Genomic DNA, 24,031 nt, shown 5'->3' with positions numbered 1-24,031 from the left:
CACACTTTGAGAACCACTGCTCTAGAGGGTCAGAGGAAGAGAAACAAGATAAGGAGGATAGAACAGAATTTGCAAAGCATTTACTGGTATAACTACCCCTTAGGTATCTCTTAATAATATTCATTATAAAATTCAATAATTTAAACATATTCACAGACCATGAATGTTCGACACTTCTGCTGGGGGAAGTGACCACTTTGATTACTGCACTGAGTAAGCTTATTAGATTGAATGCCCCTTACATGATAAATAATGCCAGGAATATTGCAATCAATTCTGAGTCAATCATTGATTTTTTAGAAGGTTGTACAAGGATCGCCAATTTGGTGATGTTTTTACACTATCAAAAGATGGTGTATTTACGGTGCCTATAGTACCTGTTCATTACATTCTACCAACAAGTGTGAAACTCCTTTGTGTTATGTTTTTGTCATTTGTCATGTCTGACAGAGAGCAGAACTGACTTGAGCTGCCGTGTCCAGAGCAATTATGGTGGCGTGACAATCATTCAAGAAGACTGGAATAACAATCTGGACCAAGATACAGTGGTGTCATTGGCAGACCTTGTAATGTTTGGCAAGTACACCTCTTGCACACTTGTTAATATATTGGGCAGTTGTCAGTAAAGGAGTCTCAGTGCGTGTTTTTGTAAATATCTTCAGTACTCAAACGATGTTGACTTACTATCAGATTAAATTAATAATAAGATTTTTAGACAATTACATTTGCCATATAGATTAAACTGATGTTGAATAATACTCATGTTAAATATTTTATCTGTTAAGTTAGGGTTATTTTTTATCTATGGGTCCTGGAGATAAGATAAAGGAAATCATGAACTCCAATATTTTAAAGGTCATTTTGGCCAGACACATGAATCTTTCAGTGAAGAAGCTCAAGTTTGGCAGAAGAAAGGAAAATAAGCAAGATCCAAAGCATATATCCAAATTGATAAATGGTTAATTGCACATAAATGTTCTTGACTGACTAGCTCAATCTTCAGACCTCCATATGAACATAAGTGATTAGAAATTAAGATGGAAGTTCATTAATGGAAACCAAAGGGTCTGAAGAACTTAGAGCAATTCTAGGAATGTTGCCTCTGAAGTTCTAGAACTTCATTGTACCCTGCAGGAGACATCTAATCAATGTATTTCTTGTGGTAAGTGAGACTCAGGTTTTCTGTATTTTAAGTATTTCAATTTTTATAATTCATTTAACAAGTATGATTGGTACTATGCAATGATATTGAGATTACTATATAAATTGTTTCTTTGTAAACAAAATCGAAACATAAGCTAATTTGTAAATCTTTCCATTGTTCATGTTTATATTAATCTATTCATCATTAATTATAAATAAATTTACAGATGTGCATGAAAGTATGCACAACACAAAGATTTAGCTTTGGAGACTTTTTCAGGTGTGAGTGAGAACTGCAGGTCAGCAGGTATATGAATCAAAGGTATGGGGGTAAGGAGAGCAGAGGCAAGATCGTGTAGGAATGGTAAGTAAAGAAAGTGTCCAGCCCAAAAATAATAATAAGAATTCCTTAGACTTTTATAGCACTTTTCTGGACACCCTACTCAAAGCACTTTACAGGTAATGGGGACTCTCCTCCACCACCACCAATGCGCAGCATCCACCTCAATCATGGAACCAATGAAAATGTGTGAGACTCTGGGAGAAGTCTGAAAAGCTAAAAATCTATAATTGAATGGAGTGTTTTAAAACATACTAGTAGATAATTGTAGTGGTATTGTTTGGCATCTACAGTGCCTTGCGAAAGTATTCGGCCCCCTTGAACTTTTCAACCTTTTGCCACATTTCAGGTTTCAAACATAAAGATATAAATTTTTTATTTTATGTGAAGAATCACCAACAAGTGGGACACAATTGTGAAGTGGAACGAAATCTATTGGATTTTTGAAACTTTTTTAACTAATAAAAAAATGAAAAGTGGGGCGTGCAAAATTATTCGGCCCCTTTACTTTCAGTGCAGCAAACTCACTCCAGAAGTTCAGCGAGGATCTCTGAATGATCCAATGTTGTCCTAAATGACTGATGGTGATAAATAGAATCCACCTGTGTGTAATCAAGTCTCTGTATAAATGCACCTGCTCTGTGATAGTCTCAAGGTTCTGTTGAAAGCGCAGAGAGCATCATGAAGACCAAGGAACACACCAGGCAGGTCCGTAATACTGTTGTGGAGAAGTTTAAAGCCGGATTTGGATACAAAAAGATTTCCCAAGCTTCAAACATCCCAAGGAGCACTGTGCAAGCGATCATCTTGAAATGGAAGGAGTATCAGACCACTGCAAATCTACCAAGACCTGGCCGTCCCTCTAAACTTTCAGCTCAGACAAGGAGAAGACTGATCAGAGATGCAGCCAAGAGGCCCATGATCACTCTGGATGAACTGCAGAGAACTACAGCTGAGGTGGGAGAGTCTGTCCATAGGACAACAATCAGTCTTACACTGCACAAATCTGGCCTTTATGGAAGAGTGGCAAGAAGAAAGCCATTTCTCAAAGATATCCATAAAAAGTCTCGTCTAAAGTTTGCCACAAGCCACCTGGGAGACACCCCAAACATGTGGAAGAAGGTGCTCTGGTCAGATGAAACCAAAATCGAACTTTTTGGCCACAATGCAAAACGATATGTTTGGCGTAAAAGCAACACAGCTCATCACCCTCAACACACCATCCCCACTGTCAAACATGGTGGTGGCAGCATCATGGTTTGGGCCTGCTTTTCTTCAGCAGGGACAGGGAAGATGGTTAAAATTGAGGGGAAGATGGATGCAGCCAAATACAGGACCATTCTGGATGAAAACCTGTTGGAGTCTGCAAAAGACCTGAAACTGGGACGGAGATTAATCTTCCAACAAGACAATGATCCCAAACATACAGCAAAATCTACAAAGGAATGGTTCACAAATAAACGTATCCAGGTGTTTGAATGGCCAAGTCAAAGTCCAGACCTGAATCCAATCGAGAATCTGTGGAAAGAGCTGAAAACTGCTGTTCACAAACGCTCTCCATCCAACCTCACTGAGCTCGAGCTGTTTTGCAAGGAAGAATGGGCAAGAATTTCAGTCTCTCGATGTGCAAAACTGATAGAGACATACCCCAAGCGACTTGCAGCTGTAATCGCAGCAAAAGGTGGCTCTACAAAGTATTAACGCAAGGGGGCCGAATAATTTTGCACGCCCCACTTTTCATTTTTTTATTAGTTAAAAAAGTTTCAAAAATCCAATAGATTTCGTTCCACTTCACAATTCTGTCCCACTTGTTGGTGATTCTTCACATAAAATAAAAAATTTATATCTTTATGTTTGAAGCCTGAAATGTGGCAAAAGGTTGAAAAGTTCAAGGGGGCCGAATACTTTCGCAAGGCACTGTATGTTTTCCAAATAACCAATATCTATGACTATCTCTCTGACCAGTTTATACTTTTAAGGACTTGACTGGACCTTTGTTTGCCGTTTTGCACAAAAGTGCTTGCTGAATTTTAATTATTTTTTTGGTTAATTTAGTGGAATTACAACAACTATTGTTCTTTGTCATTCCTTAGCCAAAATTAATTCGTTCATTTGCACACCTTATTTTAAAACATTGTCATGATATCTGAAGAATTTATAATGAATGTACTTTATTGTTTTATCATAGGAAATTTACAAACGACAGTAGTGGAACACATACAACAAGTTCTTTTAAAGCATTTTTTCATTGTCGGTTTTGGGAAGAAATTGTTCAATCTTGATCTGTAAAGCTTCACTAGTTGCACTGCAAATGATAGCTCTTTCAATAAAGGGCCCTGTAAAAACAATAATAGTATTTTTGAAGATATTTACAAGATCTCTTCAATCCTAATTCACAGCAATCAGATAATCCCTTCTGTCAAGAATAACACTGCTAAGATTAAAAATTATTGTGATTAAAATAAAGGGTTAACAAGACAGATTAATGGAAAAAAAATGAATACTTGGATCTTCAGGCAATAGAGTATCTAGTTTCACTAAATAAAAAAGAGACGTAAATGTATTTATAAATTATATTCTTATTTTTGAACTTCATTAAGTCTGTAAATAGAATTGTCATGAGTGAATGATGTAAACGGTTTCTACTTATTGTTTATTCTTTTGTGAGACAAATGTACAGAACAAAGCCTGTGTAAAGAAAAAAAAAACTTTTTAACAAGAATATCGCTCTGAAAATTATTCTGTTCATTTTATTTTAAAAAATCTTTTTAATTGACAGATGTAATCCATTTGTTTTTGTGCACAATAAATTCACATTTTTGCTTCATGAAAATATTCTTTAGATGTAGTATTTACATTATTATTAAATGAAGAAAAATATTCCATGCATTTCATCTCCAAAACGGTTACTTATCGTGGAAAGGCTTGTTGCAGACTTATAAAGAAAATAAAATAAATTCTAAATGCATAATCACCATGGCATAAATTCTTACATGAAAAGTTTATATAAATTCTTTTTTAGTTCAAGCAGGTAGCTGCTTCAGCATGCGTAGGCTACAAAGGAACAAGTTAAAGGTTTATTCCATGCTGAAAAGAGAAGAAAAGAAAGTTTCGGCTGTGGAGCCTTCTTCGGGTGTGGGAAAGACAGGGAATTCAGCAGAGATTATGTAGCACGGGAGAACAAAAACCGAGAGTGTGGAGGAGGTGGGAGTAGGAGGGAGGCAGAATGGGCACTCAGGAGGGGCGAAGTAAAGAGAGGTCGGTCTGAAGTCGAAACCTGCAAATGAATGACACGGCAGTGATGACTTGGATTTCCAGAATCAGGCCCTCAAAATCCACTTTTTCCATCAACAGAGGATACCCCACCCATGTTATCGACAGCGACCTCACCCGAATGAAAAACAGCCCTCGAATCATCAACTCGATCAGGAACTCCCGGTTTCACAACCACATTCCTTTGGTGCTTCCCTACCACCCTTACAGTCTTTCTATCCCCAGGACCCTTAATGACAACTTTCCATCTTACAGGATGATCCCTCCATCAGTACCCTCTTTTCTGACCACCCAATCATCTCTTATTGCAAACCACCCAATCTGCGTAACCTTGTTCACAGCTCCCTTGACCACTCTCAGCAATCATCCACACCAGGCACTTTCCCTTGCAACAAAACTCGCTGCATCACCTGCAAATACATATCTAACTCTGAGGGGCTCATTCAAGGCCCCTCAGGACTATTCTGGATCACTCAGATGATATCTTGTACCTCCAGCAACCTTATTTACTGCCTCTCTTGCAGAAAATGCCCAGCTATTTATGTTGAGGAATCAGGAAGGAGACTCTGAAACCACTTCAGAGAACATGTTAGGGTTGTGAAGATCAAAGACTTCTCCAAGCCCATAGTTTCTCATATTACTTACAATGGTCATGATCACTCTGAGCTCTCCATCTGCATTCTCAAAGAAGGGTTTCTTAACTCATATAGCAGAAAGACACCCGAGACCAAAATTATCCTGAAACTTGGTTCACACCTTCCCCCTTCTCTCAATGACAGACTCGTTTTCTTCTAACCCTCTTTATTCATTTGCAGGTTTCAACATCACAACTCTCTTTACCTCTCGACTTCACACCTCCTAAATGCCCACTCTGCCTCCCCCCTACTCCCGCCTCCTCCACACTCCTTGCTTTTTTTCTCCCATGCTGTATAATCTCTGCTGACTTCCCTGTCTTTCTCACACATGAAGAAGGCTCCACAGCCAAAATGTTGTCGACTTCCCTCTCTTTTCAGCATGGAATAAACCTTTAACTTGTTCCTTTAAAATCTTTTTGCTGTGTATTTAGCAAGAAATTGATCATAAAACTATGAAATTGTTTTATGGGGTGTATTAGAGAGGGGAGGGAAGAGGAATATAGGAGCTTGATTACCAATTTTGTGGAGTGGTGTCATCTTAACCATCTCCAGCTTAACACCAGCAAGACCAAAGAAATTATCTTTGACTTTCGAAGGAATAAGCCTCCGCTGAACCCTGTTTCCATCCAGGGTGAGGACATAGAGGGCATACATTCCTACAAGTACTTAGGGGTACACCTGGATGATAAGTTGGAGTGGTCTGGTAACACTGATCCCCTGTACAAGAAGGGTCAGAGCCAATTCTATTTTCTTAGGAGACTCAGGTCCTTTGGTGTGTGTGGAACACTGCTACACATTTTTTATGAATCAGTGGTGGCAGCGGCCATCTTCAACGCTGTGGTGTGCTGGGGCAGCTGCATCATGACAAAAGATGCAAATAGGCTCAATAAACACATCAAGAAGGCTGGCACTGTGCTGGGGATGAGCCTTGACCCCATGGAGGTGGTGGCTGAGAGGAAAATGCTGACCAAGCTCACAGCCATCATGAACAACACCTCTCATCCGCTTCATGGGACTGTTACTGGGCAGCGGAGCACATTTAGCAATAGACTGCTCCAGCTACGGTGTTCAAGGGAATGTTTCCGCAGGTCTTTCCTCCCGGCGGCTGTCAGGGTGTATAACGATGCCCTTGGCTAGGACTTTTAGCCCTTCATTTGCTCCTCTATGGACAGCGTGTTTACTCCATTGTACTTTTTGGACAATCAGTCTGTATAAACCTATGCACATTTTGCACATATTTTATTGTTTTTACAGTGACTATGATCAGCACATTTTGCACACACCTATGTATTTATTTTTATTTATCTAGTTTGTCTTTTGTTTTATAACTATTCTGATGTCTGTTTTGCTTGTCTTGGGCTGGACTGCTGCAACACATCAATTTCCCTACGGGATTAATAAAGTATTATCTATCTATCTATGGAGAAATAAATAATAACACCCAAATGGGAACATTTTAAATTATTCTAAACAGTTTAAGGAGTACGTCAGTGAAGTGCATACTTTCACCTTTTCACGTCACACATGACATTACATGACTTGAGGAAAACAAATAGTTAAATTCCTGACAAACATTTGAAAAAAACAGTAAACAGATTCCTGTTAATAACCTCTTCAAAGTCTCATGGGTTGACCTATTATAGAATACTGACTCTCAAAGGCAAATGTGTCCATTCAATACTATTTTGTCTTAGTTGCACTGAATTATAATACTGAAATATTTTTTTCATTACCTTGTTCTTTAAAAATAAAACATTTCAACTACCTTATAAAAGTGTGTAACAGTCTACCTAGGAAATTAATTATACACAAGAAGCCCTAATTGTAGACTGAATTAAGTCTACCAATTACTAGAAACTGTCTGGCATTTTTTTCATTTTTCTGAAATTGCAGTGTAATTGTTTATCAACAACAATGCACATAAATGAGGCAGATCTTATTTTACCTACAGTATAAAGCTTATGATACCACTGTTATACATACCATAGCTTGTAGGTCTATGGAAACACACATCCTGAATGATTGTGACCAGGTTGGACAGGATCTGCTCTTTGTGCATATCAAGCTGCATGAGGTTGATGAAGCATAGAACAATGAAAACAATGAAATGTGAACAGTGAGAAATACAATAAAATAAATTGAACAGGTCAGTCACAGTAATAAAGGAACTGAGTAAACAACTACTAGTTAAAGCCAAATATGTTTAAAAAATTCCCATTTACTGCCAGTGCCATTGATTATCCTGCTAATCATGGTTTCATTACTTGAAAGACGAATACCTTAATGTTGCTATCTACAATTATTGCTTTTTCAGATGATAAAAATACATTAATGAAAGTATTTAAAGTACCATAAACCAAATTAACATGATTATTTCAGGGTAAATGAAAATGTTACACAGTGCCCCGTTTTGTTGTGTCAACACTTTTGCCATGAAGATTCTACTCCAAAATGTAAAATGGTAGATTAGACCAGTGAAATCAGTTAAATTTAGGCAGACCTTTAAAAATGCAATGACCAACAATAATGGCTTCAATATAGCAATATTCTTTTTTTACCTGGCTAAATAATATTTAGTACAATTACTTTTAAAACCTGTATAATTCACCAACAGAATTCAACAGTAATCCTTTTTAAGTACTTTGATTGTTTGAACATTATACCATGAAACGCAGATTAAGTTATTCACCCAATCTATTGTTTTATTATTTTATTCATGATTTTATTTAGACAATGGCATAATACTTCAAATGTTCAACACGAACATATATATATATAATGTATAAGAACAAACCAATGCCTATGGCACTACAACATACCAGTATCAAACTTTATTTTACCTTGCTTTATAACAGAACATTCCTTAGCACCAGTGTCAATGTCAGTCTTTTTGTCTGCAGGACTTAAAAACTTACATCTGTCCGTGTATAGTAAATCTGCTGTATATTGTTACACTTCTTTACATAATGAAATGTTTTCTGACATAGTTGAAATTTATTAATGATTTTCTTTATAGTTTTACGCTTCACACATTTTACAATAGCCAATAAACGTTAGTATTTATATTTATATTTATACAAATTATTTATACAAATAAAAATATTAATATATTTTGTATTTATAATAATATTTAGCTTCTAATTTTGTAATTAATCACAGTTTCAATGCTAATTACCTAATGGTGACTGACATTTGAGTGCCTGGAGAGGCACTGCAGGATAAGGATGAAACTACATGTTACCCAACCGAGGCAGGTGTATTTGTTCTGAAATCATGTGAACCCAACTTTAATTCTGGGGCATAAAAAGTCAAACTATAATATGCAACAGCACTGTCTACAAAAATATTTTTTTTAAATCAGATTTTGCTCTTCATAACATTAATCCACAAAATAATCCACAAACTACCAGTGCTGCTGGAGTTTGGAGCCAGGAAAAATGACGTAAGTGTAACAAATTGTCTAGCCAAATTCCTCAATTTAACAATAATGTAAGGACGAAACAACGAAAAACGGGGAAACTTATAAACGGGACCATCTATATTTTATTTTAACTATTGAACAGTGTTGTATAGGGTAATGAAATATACAGGATTTATACATTTATTAAAAGGTAACTTTCAGCCTAATGCTTAACTATTAAATATAATAAGCTGTAAATTTTTATAATTAGCATATTTAACATTTATACATTTTTAAGTGTATGGTATATCTGGTGTTGAGGTATTCTAATTATTGTTTTTTAAACATAATTTTCATTTCTCTATCCATATATAAATTGGGGATGTTTTATTTACTTCATTAACTAGCTGCTAATACATTTTCTCTCCCACTCTCTGCCCGTCTCATCTGTTAACATCACACTCATCTGTTAACTATTCAAGTACAATAAACCCTGGTGAGCATGCAATTCTGCTCTACTTTCCCTCTTTCCTCACTCGCTGACACAGCTGGGAAAATAAGGGAAGAATGCTTTAAAATCATGAATACTCATTCCTTTTAAATGCCAGGGCTAAGAAAAGGTTGTTTCTGCCTTAAAATTGGACAAAATTCAGGTAAAAAGATTTATGGGAACAGATCTCTTATGTAACCTTGGGGGTGGGTGTATTAACTAATTTTAGTTGTGTATTTAACCTTCGTAAATGCAAATTGTTCTAAAAAAGTGCAATTGTGAAGTTAAAAAAAGAAAGAATAAAGGCATAAATCGTAAATTATTCAAATTGTAACCCATCTCAGCAATACATAGGGAAAAAAAGTGAAAAAAGAACATCAAGCAAAAATTTGTTATAGGGAAATTTCCCATTAATGAAAGAAAGATTTGTAACCTGAGATAATATATGTTGGTAGTGGACAAAAAATTGAAACAATTGTAAAACATCTGGTACAAGAGGATTTCACACAGGTGTGGCTCATGCTTTAATTAAGCATTTTAACCACTTATGCTTAATGTCATGCATAAAAATGATGGTTGCCTATAACTAATAAAAAAAAAACTATATATAAACCTAAAATACAATGTGTGAAACCTGGATTCTCCCAATAAAACCCACTATTTCTACAATGCTGACTTAACATCCGCAGTAACTTTAAAGTACTTAGCTCCAACACACAAAAATAACGGGACAAGCAATCATTGAATGCAACATCTGTCACATTAGTATTTCAAATTTTATAAAAATAAACAAAACATACTTGTAAAGCCTTAGTTATTGTAGTACTTTCTTACAGGCAGAATTAATGCATTATATAAATATAATGAAATGTATTAAGACCTATATATGTTTTAAAAATTAAAAATGAATTCATAGAAAGACAAGTTGCTAAAAGGGATGTTTTTAAAAAGAGAAGATGGAACCAAAATATAAACATACCGTAGCAAATTTTGTCAGGACATAGCAATCTCTCTCTACAAAATATTCGTGGCCAGTCTTAAACAACTCAAGCATTTTAGGAATGTTTGTCCCAACAGAACCTGAAATAACAGCAGGAGAAATTGAATTAGAATACTAAAGACGAAAAAATAAAAAATTCTAAAGATTATTTGTAATAATTAATTAAAGGAGCTATTGTATGATGTTGCCTTTATTAAAAAGAATTTTAGGCTTCTACCTCATAAATCTTCCATTGTATGAACAATGTTCTCATACTTTCCTGCTTTCACAACTAAGCAACTTTTATCACATCTCAAAATAACTTTTTCTATCATAAATAGTGGAAACAAAGTTAAATTATTTATAGACACATTCAAGAGAACTTGTGGCTATATGTCGATACAAAAATAAATATATATACAGATGCAGCCATTCAAAGTGTGCGGTACAGACACGTACCGCAGGTAAGATGACACGGGGTACCGCGGTGCGTGATTGGTTGACCGACAGGGGCACTCGTGGTCCGTTGGTCTGTCGTAGAAAGACTTACTGTAAACGTCTTTACTGTGCCCGTTGTAGATATTGAATTTTACCACTGAAGGGAAATCTTAGTAGCTGAGCATAAAAAGAATAGGAGCATACTGTAACGCGTGTGAAGGCCATAAACGATATTAATTTTGGAACGTAAACATACAGTATATAGCTGCTCTCGGTACTTTAAAGAAAAAAATACACACCAGTATTCCATTTCTCCCTAAACATTGTAAGCTTCGAAGTCTTTAACTAACGTGATACCGGAGTCAACAAGCATACTTTTAGAATTTGATTAAAAGGGAATATAATATGGAATCGCGTATCTCAAGAATTTAATAACGGTATGATTATATCCGTGTACTGCGGCAGGACTGTGTAACGCTGTTTCGCCTACCTGATCATGCGAGCTGTCTTGTAGCCTACTGGTCTAGGTGCGTGACTACCAACTGGCAGGTTGTGTGTTCAAATCCAGCTAGTGCTGGACTTTTCATTTTTATTTATTTATTTTTTAATCGCGTAACATAAACATATTACCGTATGCAAACTGTACTGTATACAGTATGTATATGTATATTTAATGTCTTAACTGTGCCCGTTTAATTGAATTTAAAAAAATTATTTAAAACACGAACATTAAGCTGTTTACATCTTCCGCCTGAGAACAGTCACCTGTTGCTACCCAACGCAGAATGGTGATTGGCTGACACCATCTGACACCCCTCTGATTGGAGAAAAAAGACGTGCTGGTTTGCTATACATACTGTACCAGGAAGAGGATTTCTTTCTATTCAAAACGTGTATTTTAAAAGTTTAAGAAGTAAAAACCTTACAGCGTACACAGATTTCTAAAGTGATCAGGATCGTTATCTTTGTCTTATGCATAATAATGTTCACCGCTCTGTCCAGCAAATTAATAATAAACTTTATTTTATATAGCGTTTTAAACGAATAAGTAATTAGATTGCTCATAAACCTAATCACTTGCTTTTTCTTTTTATTTAGGCTCAGATTTCAACTATAGATCGTATTATTAATAACCATAATAACAACCAACCAACAAAAACAACCATATAAACATAATACCAACCAAAAACATAGATAACAACCACAATACAAAATCAAATAATCAAACCATTTTACTCTCACAAAGTCCTCCAATTATCATAATCCCGCCCCTTATGCAAAACCAAACCTTCCTCCCATCCCAGTTTATCCTGTTTATCATAAACAAAATCCACCTCAATTTTCAACATAAAGCATTACACAAAATCAATACCTCAACACTCCATACTCAACAACGATAATTCACAAACAGCCAGAACATGTAACTACACATTCCCAAACAGACCAAATTTCCATAGCCCCGCCCCTTATGCAAAACCAACATCCCCCCCCTGTTCTCATACCGTTATTAAATTCTTGAGATACGCGATTCCATATTATATTCCCTTTTAATCAAATTCTAAAAGTATGCTTGTTGACTCCGGTATCACGTTAAAGACTTCGAAGCTTACAATGTTTAGGGAGAAATGGAATACCGGTGTGTATTTTTCCTTGTGATATTTTAAGCTCTAGTTGAATGATAGGTGTCGCATTTTAAATCATTTTCGTAGTTAGAAATTATGAAACGCCCTGCTAAAAGCAAGGAACTTTTTATGCCCCGTTGAAGTAAAACAAAATGCCTGACAAAGTATGGCTTGGACAGATTCCAAGTGCTTGTACAAATGTGCTAAAGAAATTATACTTTGAGTATACAGCTTGTCCAAAGTCATCCATTATTAATACTATTAGTAATATCTTCAGTAAAGGCTTTGATGCATAAATATTTCTGATAAAGGTAGGTTGTGTACTTTTGTCCAATCTTGCTTTCATAAAATATACCAACATTTTAATGACTGATGATTAACATGCTGTAATACACAGTTCAAAATTAAAGGCTCAAATGCTGTACATGAGAGGTTAAGCTCCCCCTGGCGGTTTTACAAGGCGACGCCGGATAGTTAGTCACGTGACACACGTGAACTGCGTGATACCGCGTGATACCGCGACACGCCCACCGGGGTATGCCGCGAAATACCTCACCCATTTTGAATGGCTGCATCTGTATATATTTCCATAACACTGAATACTGCTTATGTAAGATAAGAATCATTAGGACTGATAACAGAGTTTCTTCCATTATTAAATGATGTGGGCAATAAATTGTAAATAAATCTAAACAATCATGATAATTAGATAAGTAAAATATCTCAAGTTCATTGAAGTATATAAAATTTTAAACTGTTTCTGACATTTTTTAGAAGCATGGAAACTGCCTTTATACCGTCGCTGGGTAAGGAAAAAATATCTGACGTAAAACACTCATGCCTGGTATCCCATACAGAGCATCTTAAAGCATTACAGCACAGAGAAGAACAATATACTGTAGAAATAGCAAGAGTATACCTCTATGTCAAGTATCTTTAACTTTAATTCAAAAAAGTTAAATCAGTCTCCTTTCTTCCCCTTTTAGGTATTGTGCATCCATTTAATATTAGACACAGGCAGACATAAAATTTAAAACAGAAGAATTATTTGAAAGAAAGCTTTGAAAAAGGACAGGGTATAATGTATGGTACTAAAGTAGACCACACCACATCCTATACATATTTCTACAATAGAAAAACTAAACTCATGAAAAATGTTCACAAGCAACATGGCTGACTTATTTAAAACAAATGTCTAGATGAGATAATCTGATCAATTAACTACCAGCAATCAAACAAAGCTGGATAAGCAAAACGTCTAACTTTGTAGCCATTCATTTTTCTTATTACATTTTTTAATGTATTAACACATTGTATTATGTAGTTTTTAACCTTGCTGATGGGATAGACTTCGGTTGCTGCATCTCTAACCTGGAATAAGTGGCTTTCTCATAATGAATTAGTTTTTTGATAATGGGTGGTAACCAGACAAAATAATATTAATCTGCAATTTTTCTGCACTTGTCCACTTAAAGCAAAATTATGGGATGTTTTACATCCCAGATCTCTAAAAGCCTGCCTGCAACATTGTTCCATAACAATACAAAGCCATGGCAATGCAACCAATGCTAATAATTCCCATTTGAACTCATTTGTTAGATCCATATTTAAATATAAGTGGTAGATGACAGATAATTATGTAATTGAAAAATTAATGGCAAAGGTCTAACTAAACTATGTATTTATAAAACATCTATAAATTAGGCTACATTAATTATCTGGCACAGCAATACTTTATATCACAAGTTTATAAAAATTCAAATAAAGTTCACATCATACTGCAATTGCAATTAGTCTTAAAAAACTAAATATTTTCAAAAGCAACAGACCCCAGTTCAATATGTAAGAAATTGGGGTATGTGTGCTCATCTCATGCTCACAAGTAAGTCATTATTCATCTCTGAATAACTGGGCATTAGTTCTGCTGTATGACCTTCTACCATCTGGAAAACGGTACCGGAGCATACCTCACCTACGATCTGAACCTCACAGTGGCCCCCCGCCCCCCCTACGAGGTCCTGACTCTCTGTGGTCATTAAAAATCCCAGGGCGTTTCTCGAAAAGAGTAGGGGTGTAACCCCGGCGTCCTGGCCAAATTTCCCATTGGCCCTCACTAATCATGGCCTCCTAATAATCCCCTTTATGAATTGGCTTCATTACTCTACTCTCCTCCCCACTAATAGCTGATGTGTGGTGAGCGTTCTGCGCACTATGGCTGCCGTCGCATCATCCAGGTGGATGCTGCACATTGGTGGTGGTGGAGGGGACCACCACCTGTAAAGCGCTTTGAGTGGAGTGTACAGAAAAGCGCTATATAAGTGTAAGCAATTATTAATTATTATTATTATAATTATTATTATTAAACTCCCTATTTGGGAATGTTTATAATAAACTCTTGATAAGAAAGGAATGTTTTATGTGCTTTCTGAGTCCTGGAGTTTCTTGAGAAAGTTATCCCAAAGACAGGAGGGGGAGGGCATAGGGAAAAGTATATATAAGTTGTGTAGAGCCATATCCCCTTTGAACTACTTTAACTACTATGGTTCTTATTGTGGTTCCTTGTATGCATATGATAAAGCTTGGCTTGACAAACAGAACACTTCAGGCTCGATCCTCTTGGTTTCTACAATACTGATGGAAAAAAGAAACAACATGTTCAGAATGAGAATATTAGATTATTTTCACAAACAGTTGTCAATTTGTTTTAAGGTTTAATACAGCTTAAAAACAGACAAGTCCATATTCACTACAATACTATTGAGGCATATTGAGGTCCCTGAGGCATATCTTACAAGTTTCAGAATTAGTCATGTAAAGTAGATGATTTTGACAAACAGCTAATTTTGGTTGAAGAACTTAAAATCTGTCTGTACTGTAGCTTTATTTAATTGAGCAGTGTCACCTTGCTTTTACAAGCGGCTCTGTTAAACATAGTTTGTGTTAACACCACACACCATTTTGAATGAGTTTTTATCACCTTGGTCTGTCCGGGGAGGGGTGTTGGGCAGCGTGATGGAGAGTGAAATAAATCAACAGCAGCACTACCAGCATTTTTGCTTTCCCCTGGTTCGAGATAATGCACTGGCTGGCACCGAGCAACCCCCCCCCAATCCTCCTTCAGAACATCTTGGAGATGGTCTGAAAGTTGATTTGTTATTACATTATTACTCACATTAATATTAATATTTGATATCTACAATTATCAAAAATGTGAATATAGTTTGCATAGTATTTTATTGTGAGAGAATCCCAATTATGTTTGTCATTGTATTAACAATTACAGCAGATATTTCACACCTGAAAACACAGGGCTTTTTATTTTACTGGGAGTGTGAAAATTCAGTGAGTACCGGGGCGCCCAGTGGGATTAACTCAGTGAAATTACCGAGATAATTAATTTTAGTAAATATGTTGACAAAAATCTGGATTCTTGCTTTCACGAGGCAAGATAAAATTATATGTGAATGTGAATCAGCTACGTCATGTTGCCCCCATGAAGTTTTTGGGAAAGGGGTTTAGTGGGCAGCATTATTCACAGTGTAGTGCCCATAGAGTGTTAGTTTTAATACACTGTATAACAGTGTATTACTATGATCTTGCAAGTATCTTTTTTTAAGATGTTTGTAATTGTTATTCTTGCAAATACATTTTGGATTGTTATTCAGTTTGTGTCTGCGTGTTAGTTGGTGGGCAAATGTTCGAGATAAAAATTCTTCTACCAGGAGGGTACCTTTAAAGCGGAGAAGCCCGCATCAAAATGTTTCGGGTCTGTATGTCGCTTATGCCATTTTAGTCTTTGGCATTTTAGTCATAGAGGAGAGAAGACACCTCCCCACTCCCGCTTCCCTTTGCCTACCTGACTTGTTCCCATTTTTAATCATTCTGTGTATGAATCAGAGGGGTGAAACAGAGTAGGAAGAAAAACAGAAGGAAAAAATTGAATCCTGGCTTTAATTATAAAAAATTATATTTTACCTTCATTTTTTACTTTATAAGTTACATTACAATGCAACTTTTAGTATGATTGATTACTAATAGTTTATGCTGACACCTGACTTTCGTATTTAGATGTACATAAAATATTGAACTAAGTCTGACAAAACATTAAGAAATTCAATCAAGAATAGTCTGTGGTATTTGTATAGATGAAACTTTTTAAAAATTTATAAAAAATTAAAAACAATTAAAATGTATAATCTTTCCACATGTAATGTCATTAGGAAGTACAATAAGCACCTGTTTTGTTTAATGATGTTTTCAAATATAAAACTAACTGGAGAGAAAGCTAAAGTAAAAGTTCAAGTTAAAAGAAATGATTCACGTTCGATTATTAAATTTAAAAGCTGAAATTCCTGATGCCATAAGCACCCCAAGCTGCAGAACGGTCTTTATGTATTAAGCCTCCTCTCAGTGCCGCCACTTCTCTGACGGGGCTCAGCGGGTGCTGTGCTGTTTCCTCAGTGACCTGCTGATTGCTTCACACCACAAGAAGAGTGGAGAATTAATGCGATTTTATCTGTACGATATGTGTATTGCGTTTACAAAATCAAAGTGTTTAAGATTTATTTTAAGCTGATCACGAGGAAGAAAAATCACCCGGTTTTTGTGCATAAGAAGTGGTAACTATCTAAACCCATAAATATCTAAAACCGTTTTTTTCAAGTCATACAATGTCTAATATGTCTATTGACACGCTATTGTTTCTTATTCTTGATTTTCTTTCAAATTAAAAGAATCAGTTGCCCATCGTGCCATACAATATTGTGTTACATTTTTATGTTTTTGAGAGACTTCAGAACACTTTGACTGATGCATAAAAATGTAGCATTATGCTAAATAATTTTATAGCTTGCCTGCTTTGTTCAAATGCAACTAGGTACTAGATATTGTTAAATTAAAGCTGTGGAAATTTTAACAAATCGCGATCTTTAACATGCCTAGGGTTTGAATGCTCTGTATCATTTGATGGCAGAGTTATTGACATCTGAAGCATCCCGTCTCAAACATAGGAGTATTCATAAAGTGAAGGGTGTGAAAACAGCGGAAAATGACCCTGAACAAAATACAGTCTGAAATTGTTATTATTAATAATTCAATATTGTTAACAGTGATGAGATACGTTATTATAGTTCGGTTTCAGTGGTGTTTTAATATTGCTTTGTTATTCTCGATTATAATTGTAATATTTACAAGAAGTCCTTCATTTTAAGACTTCTTGTTAAGGCTTGTCTTGAACTGCCCCATTGGGATGCAGTAGTATTTTTTAATTAATTTAATAGGTTGAACTATTTTTAGTCCCACTGTCGACAATATTCACATTTGCTCATGCATATTTTCAACTTATTTATTGAACACGTTGTGATATATACCAATAAAATGAACATAATATTAACTTTTTTTTGTGTTCCTTGCAAGAAAAACACAAGCCTTGACTGGGATTCAAACACTGACCTCCCAATTGATTGGCAAGCACCTATAACAAACCGTCATTTAGAGAGAGTGCTGAAACAGGTTGAAATCTTTCCAAGATAATCATGAGCAGTGAGTCAAAGAAGTTGATGCAGATGTTTACAAAGAAAGTTGAATACGATAATACTTTGAGCTATATATATATTTATTGTTAAATATTATTTTTTTTGGATTCACGATTCCATATTATATTCCCTTTTAAGCAAATTTAAAAAGTATGCGTTTTTTTAACTGCGATAACGAGCTTGAGTATTCTTAGAAAAGGTTAAAAAATTATAAGTATATAAACTTAATATAGTCAGAAGGAGCACATAAAATGTTTTCCAAAAGAACCACAGAAAGTAACAGAGTGAAAGACTTTATGCATAAAATGTTTATGAAGAAAGTGGAATGCTGGTGTGTATTTTTTTATTTAAACTACCACTACCAGCCATATATAGTTTGTATAATATATTAATATTCCCTTAATTAATATAGTTTATGACCTTCAGAGTTGTTATCCTCCCATTTTTATGCTCAGCTACCAAAATTAATATTCCATATCAAGTGGATTTAAACATGCACAGCAAAGAGAAGAACGCGTTTCACTAACAACTAATGCGCCACAAGTGGAACCCGTCAGTCATTTTGGCCAGCCAATCATGTACTGCAGTACGCCGCAGATTATTTGCCAGGGTTTGGGGTTACCGCGCCTTTTGAATGGCTACATCTGTACATACATGAAAACAAGGTGAAAAAGTTCAGAGTTTCTTAAAAAATTGCAGATGGAAGGGCAGAAACAATTTGACATTAAGCAACTAATGAGCAAAAAAACATTAAATGCCCACCAAGGAGTTGTTAAAATATATAGGGAAGAATTCAATTCAGAATAAACCGGATTGTACTGCTCACAGGCTTGCCCTTGTTGTAAGCAATGCAGCCAGATCTGTGGAACAAGTGAAAAGGTTCTAGCAAGTAAGAAGTAGCTTGTTGCTTCTTACATGAGTTAAAGAAACAAATTATCCATACCCCCCCAGGATGCTGAAATAGCCCGCCCCCCCATGAGCTTCGTGTAAAGGGGGAACTCCCCCTCATTTTCAAAAATCAATTTCAAACCCTGATTATGAGTTCCACAGGTATCGAGCATTTTATCTGTCTTGACAGAAGCAATAAAAAGTCCTGAAGGAGAAATAAGCAAATCTCAGATTTGCTTAACAGATGCATGTTATTTCTGTTACAATATATTGACATATTTACTGAAACTTACCTCTTTTGCTTTTGGGAAACTTCTTCCTAAGCTTGTTCTTCAAGGGTAAAAGTTTAGGTAGGATTGCTGGCACTGCTATGTAGAAATCTGCCTGTACTTCATCATCCATGATCTGAAAAAAAAAAGGTATACGTTATCTAAAAAAGGTATATGTTATCTAGCCAGCAGCCATATCACCCTGCAACTCACAACTGGCAACCCACTGAAGCTAAGCAGGTGTGAGCCTGGTCAGTACCTGGGAAAAACTAGGGTTGCTGCTGGAAGAGGTGTTAGTGGGGCCAGCAGGGGGCGCTCACCCTGTGGTCCACGTGGGTCCTAATGCCCCAGTATAGTGATGGGGACACTATACTGTAAACAGGTGCCGTCCTTCGGATGAGACGTAAAACCGAGGTCCTGACTCTCTGTGGTCATTAAAAATCCCAGGGTGTTTCTCGAAAAGAGTAGGGGTGTAACCCCGGCGTCCTGGCCAAATTTCCCATTTGCCCTAACCAATCATGGCCTCCTAATAATCCCCCTCTATGAATTGGCTTCATTACTCTCTGCTCTCCTCCCCACTAATAGCTGATGTGTGGTGAGCGTTCTGGCGCACTATGGCTGCCGTCGCATCATCCAGGTGGATGCTGCACATTAGTGGTGGTGGAGGGGAGACCCCATTACCTGTAAAGCGCTTTGAGTGGAGTGTCCAGAAAAGCGCTATATAAGTGTAAGCAATTATTATTATTATTATCTGTGTGCAGTGAAAACTAGAAACAGGATCCACACTGCCACATTCCTCAAAATACAGAATTTTGGAAGATGCACCCAAAAGTATCCCTAGATTAAGTAGAAATTTCTTGTGAAATAACTTTAAAAACTCTGAAAACTGTATGAATTTATAGTAGTATTCTATATTGATGCATACACAGCAAAATTAGGAATTATGTTTTTTGCCGTAGACTTACCTTTTGAACAAGCTCTGCACCACCTACAAAAGCTGCACCACTCTTCTGAGCTATTTTAACCTCTTCTGTATTCTGTACCAAGAAAATAAGAAAACATTAATTGTGCATTCAATTTTTAAGAATTGAGATCATTCTTAAAATGGCAAACTTGACTCAGAGAGATTATTTAATTTTTATTACTGTTTCTACTGAAAACATTTTACTACCACATATTATGTTTCTAAACTGTTTTAATATTGTGTGTCTATTATGAGAGCTCAGCCATTTGGTTGGTTAATTAATACAGCAAAAAGTAATTGAGAAAAAAGTTGGTTAGTTTAAATCATCTGTATATGCCATGACTTTTAACAGCTATGCAACTGTATTTTGCTTTCATTTCCTTGAAGTTTTATGTGGCATTTCATAGTAGATAATGCAGGCTTAGGCAAGCATTGATTACAATGTAAAACAATAGGAATTAGTAAAATACATAAATACAACAGACTTTGACAAACTGACACACACCACCCTAATTCCAATACAGCATTTAACCTTAGTCAGACCCCATCCTGGATCCAACGCAATGCATTTCACATTGTTCTTCTCTCAGGGAAGAATGCATCATGCTTGTCCTTCCAGGTTGCTCTTCACTTGGATCTACTCACACCCTTCACTAAATCTTATCACTAACTCTTCATTGTCTTCCTCAATCACTAAACACTGCCCATGCTTATCACACTTCCTTAGACCTTCTCCAGCTCATCACTCTCAATCTTCATTAATCACCAGGCACTAGAGTATTTAATCCAATTAACATCATGTTACACAATCCTTAATCTTTATCAAAAACCAGGTACTCGACTATTTAACTTGATTAATTCCATGTCACCAAATTTCAATCTTCACTTAAATCAAATTAACTTCTCACTGTTACTCTTCATCAAACACCTGATCTTCACTAACAACCAGTTACTTTTCCAAACACTAACCTTCCCAACTGAATCTGTTTGACCAGTGATGCCACTTGGTAACCAACACTCATGCCCCTAACAAAGCAGCAGTCAGTTTGTTATTTTCTCCCTCTTCAATATCTCTGAGAATACTTGGGGCTCCACTTGTGCCATCTACAATCATTCTTTCAGAGACCCACTCCTCCAGGCAGCAATGCCGCCAGTCACACAGATTAGCCTGTAATCTCTTATTAACCATCCAGATATGACAAGTATAGAAACTATGGCTACCCTTTCATATAATGGCTGAAATTATTTCAGAAATCAGACAGCACAAAAAATGACACCCAAAAGTAATTTCTTTTAAATTACAAAAATACTATAGTACCACCTCACTTATTTCACACTTGCAGCAAAATAAAACAAAATTTACTTTCAACTTACCTCTGTAAACACTAAAACTCTGTTTACTTCTGTCTTAAACGGATGTGGTAGATGAACAGTACTGACAAATGGATCAACTTTTTTCTGCAGAAAATAAAATATTTTAGCAGTTTCATTTATCATTTGCTTACAATAATGCCACAGTCTGTGTATAGTCAACATATATATTACATATAATAAATACATGTATATACAAAATATACCAAAACAAGCTAGGTTAATTTGTGTTTTGACATGTGCTTCATAACATATACCACTTCTTAATTTATGATACTACTAGTTCAACACAATAAGCACATCATAAAGACAAATACAACTGTTGGCTAAAAACCTGAATAACCAATTAATTATAGGTACAGTTTGTAGGTAATGATAGTCCTAAGAAAAAATATATGGCATTCTAAATTAATTGTAAAAGGACCTAAAATAATTGTGTTGATGAAATGTGCTTATGGGCACATTTTCCACCACTTCACCAAACCACAACTAAAACAGTCTTCCTTTCATATTTATTCATTCACTTTATTCAATTCTTATCCAATTCAGGGTTGCAGTGGAGCTCAGTGCATGGCACAAATAGACACAAACACGCACACACACACCAAGGCCATTTTTCCTAGAAGCCAATTAAACTACTATATTTTTGAACTGTGGAAGAAAACAAAAGTACCTGGTGAAAAGGCAGATGAACACAAAGAGAAAATACAAACTCCATGTAGATAGCACACTAGGTCCAGAACTGAACCCAGGGCCCCAACTCTATGATACATATGATTTAACACAGGCTCTGAATCAAAGAGCTCTCACCAGTTGGGCCACTCTACAGCCCCTGCAGCCTGTTTTTGAACTTTTTACCGTAAAACTCACAAAGAAGTCAATGTAACTGTATATTAGAGATCAATTTTTCTAAAATGTTTTCTTTAAACAGGATAATTTACCTTTTTCTCCAGCTTCACATCAAGCTTTAGGTCAAGGTATAGAGGTTGTTTAGGATAGGTAAAGTCTAACTGCTGAAACCTTTTCAGCATATCGATTGCTGCGTTGACCTCAAACACTGTCTTTGGGTAAAATCTGGTCACATACACATCATCAACAGGTTTCCATGCTGTTAACCCAAAAGGTTTGTGTCGATTTATATTCTCAGTCCTTCTTTCCCTTTCTTCCTTCGGCTTGTCATCTTTCTGTTTGTTTTTGGTATACCTGTAACAAACAAGATTCTATATATCTTTAAAACTTTAAAAAGTTTTCTTCATAATGAAGGAACTATATTAAAGAAACTTTTAAATGTTTTTCACCCTGCTCTTCTACAATATTTTTAAATTTATCACAAAAAGACATTACTGTTTTTTCTTATGACTGATATATTGCCCCAGCCGATTTTTACTCACTCATGTTCATGATTTGTAAGATGCATATCAGATATGAAACCATATAGTTTAGGTCAATGATTAATATTAAATGAAATATACCCACGTTTGTAAGATATGTAGGATATGTTTCAACAAATCAGTAAGGAAAGAATGAGGGAAAACTGAGTGCTTCATAAGTTGATTCAAAAGAATACAGTAAAAAAGAAAACAGAGAACTTCAAGAACATTAAAATGAAAATTAAGAGAGGTGAAGGCAGAGTCAGGAATATTTCACTGGAGGCTAAAACAAACAAAATTCTTTCTATACAAAAGCAGTAAAAGAACCATTTAGGGATGAAGTAAAATGTGTCTTAGATAAAAATGGGAAACTTCCAGACAATGACAATGTATTAAATGAACATTTTATAGGGGTGTTCAGTAAGGAAGAAGTCAACAAAATGCTCCAGGCAACAGAAGGACAAAATTCTTTATTAAACAGTATGAGCATAGAAGAAGCAGACGTGTTTTGAGTATTATAAGCACAACATTAACTAGTCTGCAGGACCCAAAATATCTTACTAGTCATATTGAAAAAAATGAGAGTTCTTAATCTGAAATCACTGACACAATTCTACCAACACTCACTCAAGATAAGGGTGGAACCCATGAAGGCTTTTTGAACCTGTTTTGTTTATTTTTGAAGAACCTTATTTACTGTTGGCAAAAGAGCTGACATGTATAATGTGTGGAGAAAAAGCTGCTAAGCAGCTTGACCAGCTGCCCCCTCTGAAAGACACAGCCACTCATAGAATTATTGATATGGCGGATGATATCAAAAGCATGCTGACAGAGTGTGTTAAGATGAGCAGATGCTTTTCACTGCAAATAGATGAGTCTGTAGATGTCGTTGATTTGGTCAATTTGCTCGTTTACGTTAGATGTCCCATGAGGACTTTCTGTTCTGTAAGCCGCTACCAACAGGAACTACAGGAGAGCATATATTTCAGTTTCTGAATGAATTTATCGAAGAAAATGGCATCATCTGGATAAAATGCGTCAGAGTTTGTACAGACAGTGCTAGAGTGATGGCAAACCAACACAGCGGTGTAGTTGCACGAATTAGAGATTTTGCTCCAGAAATTAATGGACGCATTGCAAAATCCACAGCAAGACCTTTTTGTCAAGAAAAAGCCTGATGATTTAAAATTTGTGAGACTCTGTTGCAAATTGTATCAAGGCTCAAAAAATGAATTCACATCTGCTTTGCTCGACTAAACAGGCTCAACCCTCTCACTGAAATTACGTTTTTTTATTGTTTAAGTTTTTATTATTA

At 35.8% G+C, this 24,031-nt stretch overlaps 1 protein-coding gene across 1 annotated transcript in view; it reads right to left on the bottom strand.

Moving 5' to 3' along the window:
* Positions 1–3,637: 3,637 nt before the first annotated feature.
* mrpl1 (mitochondrial ribosomal protein L1) overlaps positions 3,638–24,031 on the bottom strand; it is a 31,728-nt gene continuing 11,334 nt past the window's right edge. The window contains exons 3-9 of the mRNA XM_088629470.1: positions 22,288–22,549; positions 21,350–21,433; positions 19,977–20,048; positions 19,036–19,147; positions 10,261–10,361; positions 7,375–7,456; positions 3,638–3,819 (exon numbers count right to left, since the gene is read on the bottom strand). Coding sequence (XP_088485596.1) covers positions 3,716–3,819; positions 7,375–7,456; positions 10,261–10,361; positions 19,036–19,147; positions 19,977–20,048; positions 21,350–21,433; positions 22,288–22,549 — 817 coding nt within the window. The 3' untranslated portion in view covers positions 3,638–3,715. The remainder of the gene's footprint in view (positions 3,820–7,374; positions 7,457–10,260; positions 10,362–19,035; positions 19,148–19,976; positions 20,049–21,349; positions 21,434–22,287; positions 22,550–24,031) is intronic.

Source organism: Lepisosteus platostomus, chromosome 4 (assembly GCF_059453375.1).
Source record: "Lepisosteus platostomus isolate fLepPlt1 chromosome 4, fLepPlt1.hap1, whole genome shotgun sequence".
NCBI lineage: Eukaryota > Metazoa > Chordata > Actinopteri > Semionotiformes > Lepisosteidae > Lepisosteus > Lepisosteus platostomus.
Note: the sequence above shows the minus strand (reverse complement) of the source record. Positions and strands in the feature narration are given on the sequence as shown.